The 17,550-nt window shown below is 37.6% G+C and overlaps 1 protein-coding gene across 2 annotated transcripts; it reads right to left on the bottom strand.

The window, feature by feature from the left end:
* Positions 1 to 8,379: 8,379 nt before the first annotated feature.
* ythdf3 (YTH N6-methyladenosine RNA binding protein F3) lies at positions 8,380 to 17,532 on the bottom strand. 2 transcript variants are annotated; one of them, XM_082183578.1, is made up of 5 exons: positions 17,179 to 17,531; positions 16,757 to 16,781; positions 16,163 to 16,242; positions 13,883 to 15,532; positions 8,380 to 10,013 (listed from the first exon to the last, which is right to left on the bottom strand). In XM_082183578.1, exons 1-5 carry the CDS (start codon positions 17,200 to 17,202, stop codon positions 9,990 to 9,992), a joined length of 1,803 nt encoding a protein of 600 aa, XP_082039704.1. In that variant the 5' UTR covers positions 17,203 to 17,531; the 3' UTR covers positions 8,380 to 9,989. The 2 variants fall into 2 exon arrangements, with proteins under 2 accessions (XP_082039704.1, XP_082039703.1); XM_082183577.1 differs by lacking the exon at positions 8,380 to 10,013 and having other exon boundaries at positions 11,919 to 15,532; positions 17,179 to 17,532.
* Positions 17,533 to 17,550: the final 18 nt, after the last annotated feature.

Raw genomic sequence — 17,550 nt, 5'->3', positions numbered from 1 at the left:
ATTATTTAAATAAATTAGCAACAACAACAAAAAAGTTTAAGAACTGTTCACTGAAAGGTTCAATTAGAGCATTGTTGCAAAACCCCATTCTTGGAACCTTTATTTTGAAGAGAGTAGCCATTTAATTTAGTTCAATTGAGCAGCAGGTAAGCTAATAAAACCATGCAGCATATCATCATTAAATACATTCTCAACTTAGCTACACATCTTGCATTTACTTTGCTCATTACATGCCAGTAACACCCCCCCTCCCCCTCTCTTTTCATACAACCCTCCACCTCCTCATCCCCATCACTTGCATCACTTTCTGCTTGCTAGCGGTGTGTGTGTGTAGTTCTTTGATCCTTCCCGATCGGAGGATAAACACGGGTCCCGTCCTGAAGCAGAAAGCCATTATATGCACTCTGTGTCTGCAGCCGCCCGTCATGCATCGGGAAGCTCAGATCCCGGCGAATCAAAGGTGTCCATTCTACCTCCAGCCCTGGCATGAATATTTATGAGTGCTGTGCCGGCTGCCCTCCTCTGTGATGTAATTGCAGTGCTGAGTGCCTCCGTGGCACAGAGTTCATCCAATACAAAATAAAACAACCACACCCCTCTGTGTACTAGCTTGTTTTTGACAAAAGAAAGTGAAATGCACTTTTTCAGTGCTAAAAAAAAAAACTCCTGAGATTAGCACATGCTCCGCAATTTGGAAAAGATGGTTATATAACGCTTCAGGCTGTGGATTCTACACACGTGTTAGTATTCAGGACAGAACTGCTTCTTTCCTTCTCTTGTTATGACTTTCTTTGTCTTTGTGACCATCTGCTCACAACACACATTCACATACTGATAAGCTCTTTATCTATATATTTAAGATAGACTGCCATTCATTCGTGCAAGATACAATTTTAGTTAGCACAGTGATGAGATCAATTATAGCGAATTTACACATAGACATAAACTGTCCCAAATGGCTTTGCAGAATATATTCAGTAAACATATGCATGCTTAATTTACTTAAAGTCATCATGAATTCAAAATGGACAATTCTTATTTTTCATTATTATTGCAGTATTTATTATAAATGATTTATTTGCACAACATTAATCAAAATAACTTAAAGGTATAGCGGAGGATGTTTTACTTCCTGGTGGGTAACCTATACTATTGGTCCTCCTAATTGTCAATCATTCTGGTGAATCAATCAAACTTTTCAAAAAGTGGAGAGGGCGGGTCTTATCTAAAATTTGGAAAGATCCTCCGCTATACCTTTAAATAGAATAACATCACAGCAATAGCGAACCACAAACATCCAACAATCCAATCAGTTCCCGATGGACAAAATCAAGTCCCGCCCTACATTCGACCAGCCATTTTACTTGGACATACGTCACAATAGGAAGGAACTTGGCAACTTCCGTTTCATGCAGACTTTAATATCTAAATGGAAAACCATAAATGATGATTATTTGCGTTAACGATTTTTGCACGTGCTTTCATCTACCGATGTTATAACCTACAAAAATGCTTTTTGCATTTTGTATTACTGAGTGGTTGTTCATAAGACAACGTGTAGTTAAAGATGCACATTATGAGATTTGTCATTATTTTATGTCTATGGAATCGTTAATAGGAATCTGAATTGGAAACGCTAAATAGTTTACGATTCCCACAGAGCATGCATGCTAAACGCAACACCGTGGCTCTGACCTTCATTTTTAACCTTCACACATTTTCTAAGCATCATTGAGTCTCTGTTTCTAATAAATGAAATACATCCTATTGTGGTGAGACTTGGGAAGGGACCCTCTGTGGTAAATTCTCTTTTTCTACCACTGTTGAGAACTTAACAAAAAATTCTGTGTACTTAAGTTCTGAGAACTTTATGAGGGTTTTTTCCCTCAATCTTTTGGGTTTATTTGCCACGTTGTTTGTTTGTCCTGGATCTGTCAATCATGTGTTATGTGACAGATTAGAGTATAAAAACCAAAAGGATGGGAGAGACAGAGTGCGGTAATAACCAGCACCATCCACTCTGTGGGATAAGACCCAGTTCTGTCACGCTTTTCCTCAGAAAGGCTTATATGAGCACTATAGAGACTGCTAGAATGAGATCCAACGTTCAGGTCCAGACAGAGAGCAGTCTGTAATTCTACCCCTGATGACTGGATAGGAACCATGCACACATTACGTTAACTATTAAGATTAAGAACATGTGCAGTGCAGTATTTTAGTGGTGCTTGGCTGCTAAGGTTAGGGATTTCAACAAACCCTTAACCCCAAGTATTAAACTTTGGCATGTAACTTAACCCGATCTATTTTTGCCACACTTAGAGTTTTGAATATCTGATTCATTCTAGAGAATCGGTCCGTCCTGAACGGTCTTCTCTCTCATATCTAGTTAAGAATATCCATGTCCAGATCATTCCAGTGAATCGGTTCACACTGAATGGTCCTCTCTCTCATAAGAATGTCCAATACATTTCAGTGAATCGGTTCATCCTGAACTGTCCACTCTCTCATATCTAGTTAAAAATGTCCATTTCCAATTCATTCTAGTGACTCGTTTTTGTCCTGAACGGTCCTCTTTCTCATATCTAGTTAAGAATGTCTAATTCATTCCAATAAATCGGTTCATCCTGAACAGTCCTAGTTCCAGCAGCTTAAGGTTTATTTTCAAGAACATAGAAGAAACAAAACGCTTATGAACAGACTCTTTGCAAGAACAAAACAACCTAGCTAATACGCAGTGACAACAGATAACTGAACAGGACAAAAATAGACCGCTTAAATAGAGAGAAAACTGAGGAGCTCATTAACAAGTCACACCTGAACAGAACTAACAATCAATTAGAAACCATAGTGACAAATAGGGAGAGAATGGAGGAGAACTGAACTAATTAACAGACTGACAGTTACACTAGAAATGAAATACAAACATGAATCAAAACACATGACGGATTCTAATGAATAATAAAAAATAAAAATGTACGATTAATTTAAATGAACAGATTTACAGAAATGATTCACCAAGAATCTCAGGACTATGTACTTTTTGACTCACTTATGTAAATTAGGTTGTTTCTGTTGTGTTTAGTCTAAATTTACTCATTCAGATTTGATACTGTCAGCCTAATTGAGCTCATTCATCCAAAACCCCACATTGTTTTTAAATTAGCAAAATACAGCTTTTTTCAATTATATCATTGTACGGCAGTTATTTTTTTAATTATAAAACATATTGTCCCTTTAATTATTATAAAGTATTCTTTATATTGTGACTTTTTGAATCTGATGGTTTAATGCCCAACATTATAAAATGCTTTTTATTAGAATTATTGATTGTATTGCATATACAGTAATCAATTTACTGCAATATGAAGTTGTTACTGTGTGAATATTCCTGTTCTGGTCGTGAAGCCACAGCTGCATTTGTAGTTTTTGCTATAATGGCTATTTTGTCATCATTCAGATTTAGAAAGAGGCAGAGAATCATAGAGAACTCTGATATCCGTGGGACACTGCATGTGTAAATTAAAATCCAAACAGATTAAGGAGAAGTTATGTCGATATTAATAACTGCAACAATTCGAAAGCGCTGCCCCTCGGGCGTCTTTCGATCCAGCAGTCCTGTCGAACTTCACTTCGTCTGGGCCATTCTCACATCCTCAGAAATCAAGGCTGTCGGATTGCTGGACCTTGTAACCCAGACCTGTCATAATCTAGTTTGGCACAGCTGCAGTCCGGCCTACTTGGCCTGCCTCGGTCTAGGTATGGAGCTTTAGGAAATGCACATGTCAGCATATGGTTCTATGGCACAACAGAGAACTTTAGCAGGGGACAGAAGGAAGAGGGCCAGGGGAGGGGTGACAACAGTTGTAATCGGATCATTGGCTAAAACAAGCTGAGTCGATGGGATCAATAGAAACTGCACATGCAGCAAAGAGCCTTTAATGGCCTTTAATCTCCATTAGGTCTTAGAGGGGAAGTCAGAGGAAAGAAGGTTCAAGCCCCTCCGAGTGTCTGCTTTTGTGAGGAAGATTCTTTCTTTCTAAATTTCAGGATGATTATTTACTGTTATTACTATAGTAAGTACATACTAATATATGACACAAGGACACTGAAAAAGTGTTACCCATTTTTTTTAAAGAAAATAATAGCCTACTTTTCTTCGGCAAAGATGCATTAAATTGATCAAAATTAACAGTACATATTTATAATGTCACAAAAAATGTATATTGCAAATAAATTCTTTCTGTTCATCAAAGAATCCTTAAAACTGTTTATATGTAATATATATATATATATATATATATATATATATATATATTAAAAATATATTCTAAGCAATACTAAGAAACTGTTTTAACTATTTTAACTTTGATAATAAGAAATGTTTCTTGAGCACCAAATCAGGATTTTTTATCATGAAATATATTATATTAAAGTAGAAAGCAGTTATTTTAAAATGTAATATTTCACAATATTACTGTTTTTTTGTATTTTTGTTCTAATAAATGCAGCCTTTAGCATAAGAGACTTCTTATAAAATAATTAAACCAACTCTTATCTTATATTATTTGTGTGTATTATTTTTATTTATATAAGAACTTTATTAGAATAAAAAAAATGGTTACACTTTATTAACACTTTATTTTACAGCATCCTTGTTACACGTTACATGTAGTTTCTATAGTAATAACTATAAATTATGCATAATTACATGCAACTAACCCTAAACCAAACCAAACCTTAAGCCTAACCCTGTTGCAAGTACATATAATAATATATATATAATAATAATTATAATAATATAATAACTTTATTAGAATAAAATAAAGAAAATGGTTACACTTTATTTGGTAACACTTTATTTTACAGCATCCTTGTTGTTTTTACATGTAGTTACTATAGTAATAACTATAAATTATGCATAATTACATAAATTATGTAGTTAATATTACTTACTACTTAATGTATAATTACAGTGTAACAAAGACACCTTAAAATGAACTGTAACCCTTTATTTTAAGGTGTCCGTGTTACAGTGTAATAATAATTAACTATGTGTACTTACTATAGGATTAGGGTTTGGTCTGGGGTTAGTTGCATGTAATTATGCATAATTTATAGTTATTACTACAGTAACTAACTACATGTAACATGTAACAAGGACACAGTAAAATAAAGTGTTACCAAAATTCTATTCCAGAAAACATGCGTAGCCTGTGGAGATAGTTCTCCATGGATTCAAATGAAATGCTTTTTGACCACACTAAACATCGTTATTTGTTTTTTTTGCAAAGCCGTATCAGAGGGATAAGTAAAATAATTTTTCAACAGGCACCCATCTTTATAAAGCTTCAGCGTAACCTTGCTCACAGCCATTTCTCTGCAGTTAAATACGACAGTTGCTTCAAAGAGAGTGGAATCAAAGGCCTTTGGCTGTGGCTCTCATCTCTTCCTAATTGGCTATGCTGAGCATTCGAAAGGAACATCTGTAGAATAACAGAACACCATTCAAACTGCATCAGAATGAATCAGCTTCTTCTGATAAAAAAAAGATTAAAATCTCTCACTCAGTTTGTCCATCTTGATAAAATACTAAAGTCTTGACTGCAGCTTTACCCTTTAGGATGCATGATACAATTACACCACATTATACTATCAAGTATGTTGCAGTACCACTCATTGTTTCACTGTCAAAGATAAGCCAATGCACATTACGACTGTTTAAATGTGTTTAATCAGAATCTACATGCTGGAAATCCTATGCAAAGGAGTGAAACTAAAAGTTGAGCACTCTTTGAAAGTTCACTGGCAATCATTTGCAAAGCTAAGATCAAGATGAACTCATGAAAATGCCCATAATATAATACAAACCGTTCTAGAGGTGCATTTACATTTTCACAGTGGCTGTTATAAAAAGAACTTCATACGTACATAGCACAGTTCTGCAGGTCTATTGATTTGCTGTGATTAATCTGAGATGTATGTTTAGTTCTAGAGGCCTGCTGTGATCTGCTCCGACTTCTCAAAAACAAGGGCCAGGAAACCCCAAGCCAGCACAAAGGCTGAAATAAAAACCATCATTTGCATATTCAGCCTTTGTTCTTTTCATGCCTGTGAGCCAAACTGGCAATTAGAGGGAGTGAAGCAAAGGTTATTAATAGCGCTGTGTTGTACAAACTCACCTAAAAAAAAGTAAAAAGTAAAAGAAAGCATTTAGCAGTTCTAGCCAGATGGGTGTACTTATACATATGCGGGTGAACATGGTAAAGTCTTAATTCAAAGCCTTCATCTTAGTAATTACAACTTTTTATACAACAGCACCACACAAAAAGAAATTTCCCCTGTCACGCAAAGGGATTCTCTTGGCAAGCCACCATTAATTGACTTTACCCAAGGTGCAGATTGGACAACAAGTGCTATGTTCATGTTGTAATTGCCTGATTAAAGATGAAGGGGCTCTGGGCGAGAGACGAGAGAGAGCTCTGTCGTTTCACCTAAATGACATAAGGGCTTGTCATTGCGTTCATGTAGTCGCACATTCTCTCTCTCTCCATTCCTGAAACACCAAGAACATAGACTCTTTTAGTGGAACAGAATTATTTTTAATGTCATTGTCTTTTCACTGGCATCGCTCTTATGTAACATATGGTGTGCAAAAGATAACCAGGAGATATGATGTTATCACCCTCGCAAATCCCTGTAATAAGGGAATCAAGGACCACTGGCTTTAATTATAGTGCATTTTGTTAAATAAATAGTCTCTAAATAACATATAAAGAAGCATAAACTGGGAGATATATTAATTGATATATGAATGAACTATAATAAATAAAAAAAATCCAAAACTTTTAAGAACTGTATATTTAAAAAAATATTAAAGGAGAAAAATAAAAAGTTTACATCAACAAAATTATTTCAGTTTACATCTTGATTGTGTTTTTAAGCATTTTAATTAAGTTAGAATATTTTATTATATTAATAAAAACATTAACTGTTTTAAACTACCATTGTAACACTATACTGTTTATTAAAAAATAACTACAATTAATATTTTTTTAGAATTTGGGGGGGAATTTTCAAATCCCTGGTTAATTACTGACCCTGACATAGACATTTGATTATATCTATTATAGCACAATAGCGGTTCAGCCACTAGAACTGAAATGGAATGGGCAATAGCGCCACCTAATGTGTGATCTATTAAACAACAACTCCAGGCAAAATATAATCAGCCTGTTGTTACAAATGTTAACATTTCATCTCAAACGAATCCACGTGAAAATGTTGCATTCAGACTTGTGTGTGAAATCTGCATTCAAGAGTAATATTAGCCTACAGCACATTTACATTAGTTTTGTTTTCCCTAAAATTAAAGTGATGGCACGAAGAAAAAAAAAACGAAAGAAAAAAACAACAACAGTATCGTATTAAATTAATTAGCCTAAGTTAATTTCACTCGAATATTATTGCAAGTTATATGCAAAAAAAAGTTGTGTGAACTGAATAACTGATTATATTAAGCAGAACTCAGGGTGAATCAGTTTCAGCATATTTCTAGTTCCCAGCATGCTTTGCTTAAACTCTGTAAGGGGAGTAGGATGTTGAAATTAAACGTTATGTTATATGTTTTTGCACTATATTGATATTGGGAGAGATGTTAGTGTTTAATGTTATGTCAGGATTTAAAAGGGTTTATGCTATGTCTGCGTTATTAGGCTACCTGTGCTGTAGAGTATAAAGCCTTTGGTTAAGTCGATTTATATTTATACTGCTTTGAATAACAGTACTAAATGCTCTTTCCGATGTGGTGATATTGTGTTTTAATATAGCACATGTGCGCTATAGCCTGCTAGCTAGAAAGTAAATATAGCAGAGTTCATGTTTTACTGACGTGTCAGCGACTCAAACCCCCGTTATTACAGACGAAGGCTTAAGCCCATCACTGTAAAAAAAATAATTCCGACTATAGTCCCAGACTAAAATACACGTTTGAGCTGTTTTAACTGAAAGCAACTTGCATTGACATCTTAAAATATGTCACGGCCATTGTTTCGTCTCAAACCAGTAATGTTTTTTTTTTCTAAGGTACGTTTATTATTTCCCTGTCTTAATCTAAGCCCTGATTGTGAAACCAGGCCAAAGTGTTTTAATGGAGTTTATAATTTTGTATTAGGAAATAATCTTGTAGCGAACTCAAGAGAAATAAAATTCACATTACTCATTGCTATTGGTTTCTAAACTTAAAAGAATTGAGACAATCAGTTCCCTCAACCGAAATGAGTTATCATAACTCAGGTTTAGTTTGTCATGTAAGATTAGATCTGGTGTGCTGCCATGCGATACATAAAACCAAACCTGCTGCAGTCAAGACAATTTTCAGAATGTTTTCATAAATCTATATTTATTTTTCAAATCAGATTAATCAATCACATCATACCTGTTAGCATCAGCATCATTAAGAAGCATTGATTTACAGTAACCTATACAAGCATGGCCTTAAACCAAAGCACACAGAGGAGGGGCGCGGAAGGTGTCTCTTTTTGCAGCAGTGTCATCGTCCCGCAACAGTAGAACGTGAACCCAGATGTGATGCCTGGTTCATCACTGGGACCAGTTCTTCTTACCCACATCATCCTGAAGCAAGAACAGCCTAAAGTGGCCTGTGGAGAAGGCAGCTTCCAGTGAACAAACAGGAAATGGCAGAGACTGTAATTACTTTGCATTACTCACAGATGTTTGAGAAGATCATGTCTTATGGTGGGAGTGTGATCTCAAGACACCGGCAGCCTGCGCAGCTGGACCCCAGCGGGGAAACATTCGGACTGTAACGTCAGTCCATAACAACAATATTACTTTATCATTCAATCAATCAATAGACTCAAGACCTAAATAGATTGTTTCATTTGCATGGCCTCTGAATAATGCTCAGTATATAGTGGCAAACAGCAAAAAACAAAAGTTCTCATGCAATACAAATTTGGACGATATCTTGCGCCCGTTAATTAAAGGAGTAAACAGCACATTCTGAAATGAAAAACTCAAAACGTGGCTTCGCTAAACATGTATAATGTTTATTTTAGCTAGCGAGTCACCTATAGGAGAAAACTGTCACATTCTCGCTGAGCTTCGGCAATTCGGACTAAATCCTGATTAGCAGCAGATCAGAATCCTGATCAGTCCAAAAAAAGCGTTAAAGAGGCTATCCTGAACACCAGGCCTGGTTACGTCTGAGGATGATGGACTTCAGAGGAACTTATGGCATTTTTGAGCAGGTTTCTCCTAAGACAAATGCACTTTTGAATTACAAGATTGCAAGAAAAATAAACAAACAAAAATACAACAAAAAACACATGTGCATTGGCTGGTGTCATTTTGCACCAAGCTGCAAAATTATCTTTTGGTACACAGAAATAGATGCTGATACACAAAGGTGAAAGGGCTACTGTGGAGTCAGTCTATAATATCGGATGTGATTATTCTGACTTGAGATTCAGTCAGGTGGGACGCAAGCTTCTGCGCCTCAATTACGTTTGTTACAGCTTCACGTAGATTCAAGTAAAGATTTGTCTTTCCTTGGATAAAGAATTCTAGTCTCCTCGGAGGGTGCTCAAATGTATAGAGTGCTAAAATTTTTATGATTTACAAAAACAAACAAAAAACACTAAACAATAAGCCTAGAAATACATTTGAAATCCTCAGGACCAGCTACACTGGTTAGTCAGTTAATACCAAACAGATGTCCGATGACAGTTAAGGGTACTGGTAGAAGCTTTTTAGAAGGTCTGAAAGTGCTTTAAGATACAGTTTACGTGAGTGATTTTCTATCCGTTTCGTGCGAGACTTGAGCGTAAGGGCAGATCCATCAGAAGTTGACTCAGAAAAGTCCACTGTCTTGATTAGGTGTTCGTACATCGTTCTTCCTCTGAGGTTACACAATATTTAAGGTACTACATCATTAGTGTTGATGTTCTACCAAGGAGATCTCTGTAAACCTACTGTTTATTTCTATTTCGCTCCTGTAAAGAAATACAAAAAGAGAAAAGACAAAATTAGATGATTAAATGCAACATGAAGCCATCAAGAAGATCTTTGTCTTTTACTAAGCCAGTTTGTGTAAACTCAGATGAAAAAAACGGAAGTGTCTTTAAAAACACTTGTGGTATTTCACTTGCTCAGGAAGTCAATAGAATCTTTTCAACACTGCAAGATGCTCTAGAATCTTTTATGCTTGTTGTGATTTGGCTCGTGCTTCTTGAGATCGCAATTCAATGCAATTAACCGTAGGAATGAACTGATATTACAATTCAAGCCGCTTCAAATTAGTTGGCGGATATAAATTCTATAATATTTTGTCAAAATTAATAAAAATCAACTTTTATGTGCTAACAATTAATGTAGGCATCACAACATTATAATGCACAGTATGAAAATGGATATTAATTTTGAAATCTGACAAAGATTAGATCAAATTAAAAGAAACATGCATGTTGTGGGTCATGAAGTGAACCATTTTGAGAAAATTTCTAAGCTAAAATGTAAGTTTACTAAAGCCGCAGGTCCAACAAATGCTTGCTGTATTGATGCATGTAACAGTAAAACAGTAGAGCATCTGGACTGCGGACACAGCCAGTGGTTTCCAAACAGTTAGTTAGATTAGATCTCTCTGACTTGCAGAGTAAAACTTTTCTCCCTTAAAAGTGCAGTAAGCGATTGAAACGCTTTGAAAATTGAAATCAACACCCAAACAAACAAGTTAGTGGATATTTACTAGATATCTGTTCTTTGTGTGTGCAAAAAGATTGTGTCTGTACATAATCCTGGCTGTGTAAATAGGAGAAGAAAAAAACAATTGGACCGATCCACCGAGCACCAAAACACCATTGTAGCCAATCAGCGATAGGGGGCATATATCATTTTCAGCGCTGGAAAGGCGTTAGAGAGCGGGAAGGCCTGAAAACGGAAGCTTTGGACTTCAGAGGTTGCTTTGTTTGATAAATATGTAAATGAATGAATGAATGAATATGCGCTGTGCCCTTTCCTCTCAATAATAAAATAAACAACTAAAATGACAGCGGTGAGAAAACAGCAGCAAAGAAAAGCATCTTGATCCTAGTGATGTGGATGTTTGCACAAGCTCTGCAATTCGGCACTTTCACGTTCAGCACTTTATACAATAGATTGTTTAAAAGCAAGCAGCTTTACAGTTTTAAATATGAAAAAAAGCATCTCTCAAGTGTGTTCATGTTTTTACTTGCATCTGACCTCGACGGACTGAATAGAGGAAATTAGCCAGAGAAGATTTGCATGTCAAAGAAGGCAGAGCTTCAGCAAACACCTACCCATTACTTAATCACCACGGACCAATGGTAGTTTGAAATGAACGAAACAAAACCAATGGTAGAGTTCCCGAAATGAGCTTCGTTTTGGCCTGATTTTGTTGGAAATGACATCACATTAATAACAAAACTGATAATAAAAGTAGAGGTGTTTCTTTTGGGTGTCGATTTCAAACATCAGCAGTGTTTCTCAGAAATCGATTACTGCACCTTTAAAGCAATTCTTAAGGAAGCAAGAAAATGTTCACAGGAGTTGGAAGACCTGTCATATAAAAAGCCATTTTATTCTATATCGGGGTGGTTACCTCACATGATGGCTGCTATATGAACAGCTGAATACTACTCGCTTACTTAGTAACCACTTTTGGACATTTTATTGAAGAATAAATTAATCATGGGTGACAAATATGCTTGTGAACAGGGTATTTCTACAATGTCATCAAGTAACTGAAAATTTGCTTTTGAATGATGCTGCAACCACATCAATAGGTGTGAGTATAAAGGAGGCAAATTCCATCAAATGTTCATGTTATTATCTTGAAGAGCTGAGAAACAACTTAACATATATTTCAACGCATAAGCCAGTTAAATTTACTTTTACTTTGCTTACTGGGCAAAAACAGGCAGAGGGCACAAAACATTTAAAAGCTTAAAAAAAAAAAAAAGACGACAACAATGTGCTTACCACTGCTTTGCCAGTGAACATGAATGAATGTGAGGGAATGTTAGCTAAATCAGTAGACTATGAATACATGCTGAATATGTCTGAATACAGCTAGACTCATTAGTATCTCCAGACAACATGAAGACGTGCCACTACAAGGCTTTAGTCCTCTTAGCTGGAGCTACTGATAATATTATAGACAGCACTTTTACAACACAATGCTTTGTTTGGGGAAATAAAATTAACAGTTGGTGAGTGGATCAGATGTCAAATTGATGAGCTAATGACTTAAAATCTTTATTAAATAAACGGCTGACATTTCTAATGATAAAAAAATATATAAAATAAATAAATACAAATAAAAATCACACAGCTCTCTCTCTCTATATATATATATGCATTAGATTTCACAATTTAAACCACAAGCCTTGGAGACCGTTTTAATTTAAATAGTTGATTTTATTATGGCTTTGGCAATCTAAACATGATTGGCAAGATAATGAAATAGACAGAAAATTAGGTTTGGAGAAAAACTAAATATGAGGTTTTGATTAATCTCTCACGAAAAGAAGCTAAATTAGTCCAAGTGCAGCAAGACACCTCGATTAAGCCATTTTGATTGCAATTTTTCCATTAATGTTCTTTACTAACAATCCTGAAGTGGCTTACGTAAAGATGCACAATATATTGTGTAAGTGACAAATACTCAATCAGCTGAATACAACTGACATCCTGATGTAATAAGGCCAATAGAGTTGCAGTTCTGCATACAGGTCATATGCATGTAGCAGGTAAATTCAGTCAGTTCACTATTTGGTTATTTACAGGAATAAAAGCAGGTTAACATGCATAAATCACAGAACTCTGTTCAGTGGGAGTTTATTAATAATTGCCAGACAATTCAAACATTTCTGGTAGCCTTGGTCAGAATATCTAAAAAATAAAAATAAGTTAGACTGCTGGTTTTCATGTTTTTATCTTTACAGGCATGTGATGGTAAAATGTTGCAATTGTTAAGAGTGTCAGCCATCAAATGTTTGGGAGTCACTCCCAAAACTTTGAAGTGAGTACATGGCCACAGTAGCACAAAGGCATGCCAATGAGTCATGTAGGTTTTAAACCTAGTGCCAAACATTTTCCAACAACTTCCAAACAAATTTAAGCTCTATACTAAATGACTACATTGGTTCAAATGCAAGACATTCATCCTTAAGGGTCTGACCTGATAAACCCCCAAAATAGTGTGAAATCTAATCTAAATGCTGTAACTCATAACTCACATACAAGGATAAAATGCAGCTGGTGCCAAGGTAATGGGCACAGACATCAATTATTTGTGTTGGTTAGGCAGGAAATGATGTAAGTCCAATCTATTAATGGGACATCTGCCTGCTGTTTGAGCAGAGATACTGATTGGCGTCACCGCTCGAGTCGACACCAGCCTTTTTTTCAATAGATGGGCAGAGACTTCTTAGTTTATTTTATTTATTTTCATTTATTTCACAATACCTAGTATACGCTGAGACTTTAGCAGCTTGGTTAATTGAAATATAGGGGAAATGGGTTATAAGCAAGCCATGTTGAGCAATATTAAAACACAAACAACATATTACATAACCTCCAGTAATTATGTACTGAGTTACCAGATCAGACATTTCATTTCTAATTATGACTGACTGTTCTGTTTTTGTCTGGTTTTTCAGAAATAGGCAGTAGAAAGAGAAACAAAGACTAATCTGGCTTAGATAGGAGTTGCTATTAAAAAACCTACCTTTGGAAATAGATGGACATGCTGACAGTACTAAAACATAACAATGATTACGAGATCTAAAGGTGCAGTGCTTGCCTTCTGCTATTGTGAAGAGTGGCAGAAAGCTGCGCTTACCCTTCGCATTGCTTCCTCTTCCTCCTGCCGCTTTTCGTAATGTGCAAAATCGTCAAAGATTGAGGTGGTATGCTTGAAAGTTGCAATAATTTTAAGCACTTGCTTTGCCTTTTCTAGGGGCACTTCTTGAGTGTCCCTGGAGTTGGTGACAGGCTTGTTGTCATTGTTTTCTAAGCGAATGTGCCTCAGTTGGTTATTGGGCACGTCCTTAACAAAGATCCATTTTACCTCAAACTTGCCCTTCCACTTATCCTGGGACCAGACGCCGGCATAGGCGTTATAGTCCACGGTGGACTTCATCTCAGCCACACCGCAGAAGTGTCCGCTACCATTGACACTAAAGAGCAGGTAGAGTGGACCTTTGGCACCGAGCGAGCGGTAGGCACCGTCCAGGCGCTTGTTTCCGTGCTCTGTGCTGCACCAGATAGAGTACTTGATGGAGCGGTGGATGTCGTCCTCAGAGTAGCTCTTGATGATGAAGACCCGTCCGTTTTTCAAGTTCCAGTCAAAGTCTTTGGGGTTGTAATTGTTGAGGGCTTTGAGCTTCTCCAGCACGGGGTGAACCTCGCCGGAAGAAGGTGACGAGCTCATGGGGACTCCCGTCCCAAGGCCAAAGTTCTCCATGCCGCAGTTCTGGTTAAACGTGGTTCCTCGGTTCCGAGGGGCCACCCAGCGATTTTGGGGTGGGGGATTCTGCACCTGAGATGGGTGCAGGGGCTGTGGAGGACCTGGTTGTGAGTGATGGTGAGGGTGGGGAGGACCTGGAGGCAGCTGGTGAGGGTGCTGAGGAGATTGTAGATGGAGCTGCTGGTGTTGGGGTTGAGGAGGCAATGGACTCTGCATCATGGGTTGAGGTTGGGCCATGAGTTGCTGCTGCACCAACGGCTGAGGAGGAAGCATCTGTTGCGCAAGAGGGGGTTTGGTGATGGAGCCTTTGTCCTCCCAGGTACCAATGTTCATGTTATGCTTTATCGGCGGAGGGGGGATCGTTGGGCCGCTTCCCAAACCCATGTTGGGCTTTGGCTTCAGCTTGGGCTGTGGTTTCGCGGGTTTTCTCGCGATGGCCGCCCAAGACGTGGGTTTTGGTGCGGAGGAGCTGACAGGCGGCATGCTGTTGGCAGCCATGCTACTCATACCCGGTGTCCCTCCTAAAGGAGACCCGACCGTTTTTGTAACGGCCGACATGTCGGAGCCAAGCTTGAGCCCGGCCATTCCCTGATCGATACTACTGAGCCCTGGAACTTTACTAAGTTGCGTGTCACTGCCGAATCCAGCCTGTCCATCAGCAATGGCCCGGCCCAAAGAGCTCGGGGGATATCCGTAACTGCTGCTGTACGCTGAGCTCTGTGTAGACTGTCCCTGAGAACCACTGGTGCCCCAGGTGGAAAAGTCTGCATTTCCAGGAAAGAAGTTAAATCCGTGTTGGCTGAGAAAAGGGGGCGTGTTCCCTAAAGCACCAGGCTGGCTGAAGACTCCGTCAGGAATGAAGTGATGCTCACCATTGCTCATCTGTCCATATGTGGTCAGGTACGGCATAGGCGGGTCTCCTGCGGTGGACCATGCAGCCTCTCCCAAGGAGTAAGGGAATCCGATAGAGGGAGCATAATAGCTGGGCATGTAGGGATCAGACATTTGTGGGTAGCTATTACTCTGTAGGGTGTAATTAAAGATAAGTCAGTAATGATTATGTAACGAACAAATGGCTAAATAAAGATGTGACAAAAACATAATAGGTGAAAAAAGTGTGATAAACACTACCGTTCAAAAGTTTTTGTTGTTTAAAGAAACAAATACTTTTATTCAGCAAGGGCACAACTATTTCGAAAGCGACAGTAAATGCATTTGTAATGTTACAACAGATTTATATTTCAAATAAATGCTTTTCCTTTGAAATTTCTATTCTTCAAAGAATCCTGAAAAAATAAATGCATCACAGTTTCCACACAAAAAATGTAGTCTCTAGTATTTCAAAAAAGATAATAAGAAATGTTTCTTGAGCAACAAATCAGAATGTTTTTGGAGGATCATGTGACACTGAAGACTGGAGTAATGATGCTGAAAATGTAGCTTTTCCATGACAGCAATAAATTACATTATAAAATATATAAAAATAGAAAACTTTTAATTGTAATAATATTTCACAATAATACTATTTTTACTGTATTTTTGTTCAAATAAATGCAACCTTAGATAAACTGTAGTAAAAGGAAGGAAAGAAATGACTAATAATATTTTCAGAATGCAGACAACTAATATGACAGCATAATGACAGAAACTCACCTGATTTGTCTGGCTGCTCAGATAATTGTCAAAGTCATCATCGTTTACAGCATCCTTCTGATGCATCGAACCGTTTTGCACTAAACAAAATTATATTTTTAAAAAAAGACAGAGTGTCAGTTAATTTGACTTCAATACACCATGACGTTGATATGCAATAATGAGACAGCAATTATACACAAGTAGGCCTACATTTAATTTTTAAATGATTATCTAGAAATCTCTACAATACAGTAAATTGCTTGCTTGTCAGGACTACGGAATCACAAAGAGAGCTAGATTAACATTAAGACCGGTCTACTACATAAAATATGATTCACAGAAGGAGTGACTATTTATAAATCCACACAAGCAAGACAGTGAGAAACACATCAGTAAACTAAACACCCTTAAAGGGACAGTTCATCTTCTACATGATCATATGACTTTCTTTGGCTGAATGACATTCACAAGCACTTTCACTGAAAGGAAAAGGATGTAATAACACTGTGGATAATATTCTGTTCCATAGAAAATAGAAACAAAGTTTGTGAAAGGCTCATTTTAAGGTCCCTTTGGACATTCCTGAAGAAAACGAGTGTTTGCATCACTTACCTTTGTTTCCTTGTCCTTTAGGTCTCTGATTTTGGGTTCAAGGTGTGCGGACAGTGACAAAGAGAGAGAGAGAAAAAAAAAAAAAAAACATGAACACCAGTTTTTCAGGAACAGAACATGTACACAATAATTTGGCCTAGCAGGAACAGCTATCAAATATCAAGGGCTCTCAGTTTGTGGAGAAGCGACTTGACTATGATTGATGTTGGCTTTTTTTCTTTCTTTTTTTAACCGAATGAAGTACCTTCCTGTGCGTTCGTTTGTTTGTTGTGTTCGTTCAAAGCGCGCCAATGAAACCCCAAAATGCTGTCTAGGTAGGCAGCTAGCTATGGTTTGAGACACAGCCACTAACGTTACCTGAGCAGCACCATCATGTTTATATAGTTTTATAGATGGAAACGCGTCCGTCTCGCGTACGTTACCTGATCGACAGTTGTAGCAGACATCCTCCGGGAGCCCGAACTGATCGCTGTTATGACTGTCCACGGTCTCTCCTGCCACCGCTGCGGGTTCGCGTTATTTTTCCTCTCTCCGGGTTGCCCTATAATCACAGCGTATTCCTCAGGCGTTGATCTCCTCGCCCGGTCTCAAACGGTCGGCAGCGGTCCTCTCGGGCGGTAGTGACGGTGAATGTCAAACGGTTGGGGGAGCTTGGCGGCTGTGTGGTGTGTTTTAGTTATTCTGAAACATTCACACACTGTGTTAACGTCTGGAGAGAATATTACCCCTGCTCTGCTCCACAATGGCGGATGGGCTCTGACTCTCACTTCCGTTTGAGCGCTGACCTTCCGCCG

Source organism: Leuciscus leuciscus (genome assembly GCF_965113295.1).
Source record: "Leuciscus leuciscus genome assembly, chromosome: 11".
NCBI lineage: Eukaryota > Metazoa > Chordata > Actinopteri > Cypriniformes > Leuciscidae > Leuciscus > Leuciscus leuciscus.
The sequence above is the reverse complement of the archived record's forward strand: the minus strand, read 5'-3'. Positions and strand labels throughout refer to the sequence as shown.

Coding starts and splice junctions, on each gene's coding strand:
- ythdf3 (XM_082183577.1), bottom strand. CDS start 17,202: ATGTCTGCTACAACTGTCGATCAG. Junction 16,243..16,756: donor TAAAGGACAAGGAAACAAAG/GTAAGTGATGCA, acceptor AATTTTGTTTAG/TGCAAAACGGTTCGATGCAT. Junction 15,533..16,162: donor TGAGCAGCCAGACAAATCAG/GTGAGTTTCTGT, acceptor TACACCCTACAG/AGTAATAGCTACCCACAAAT.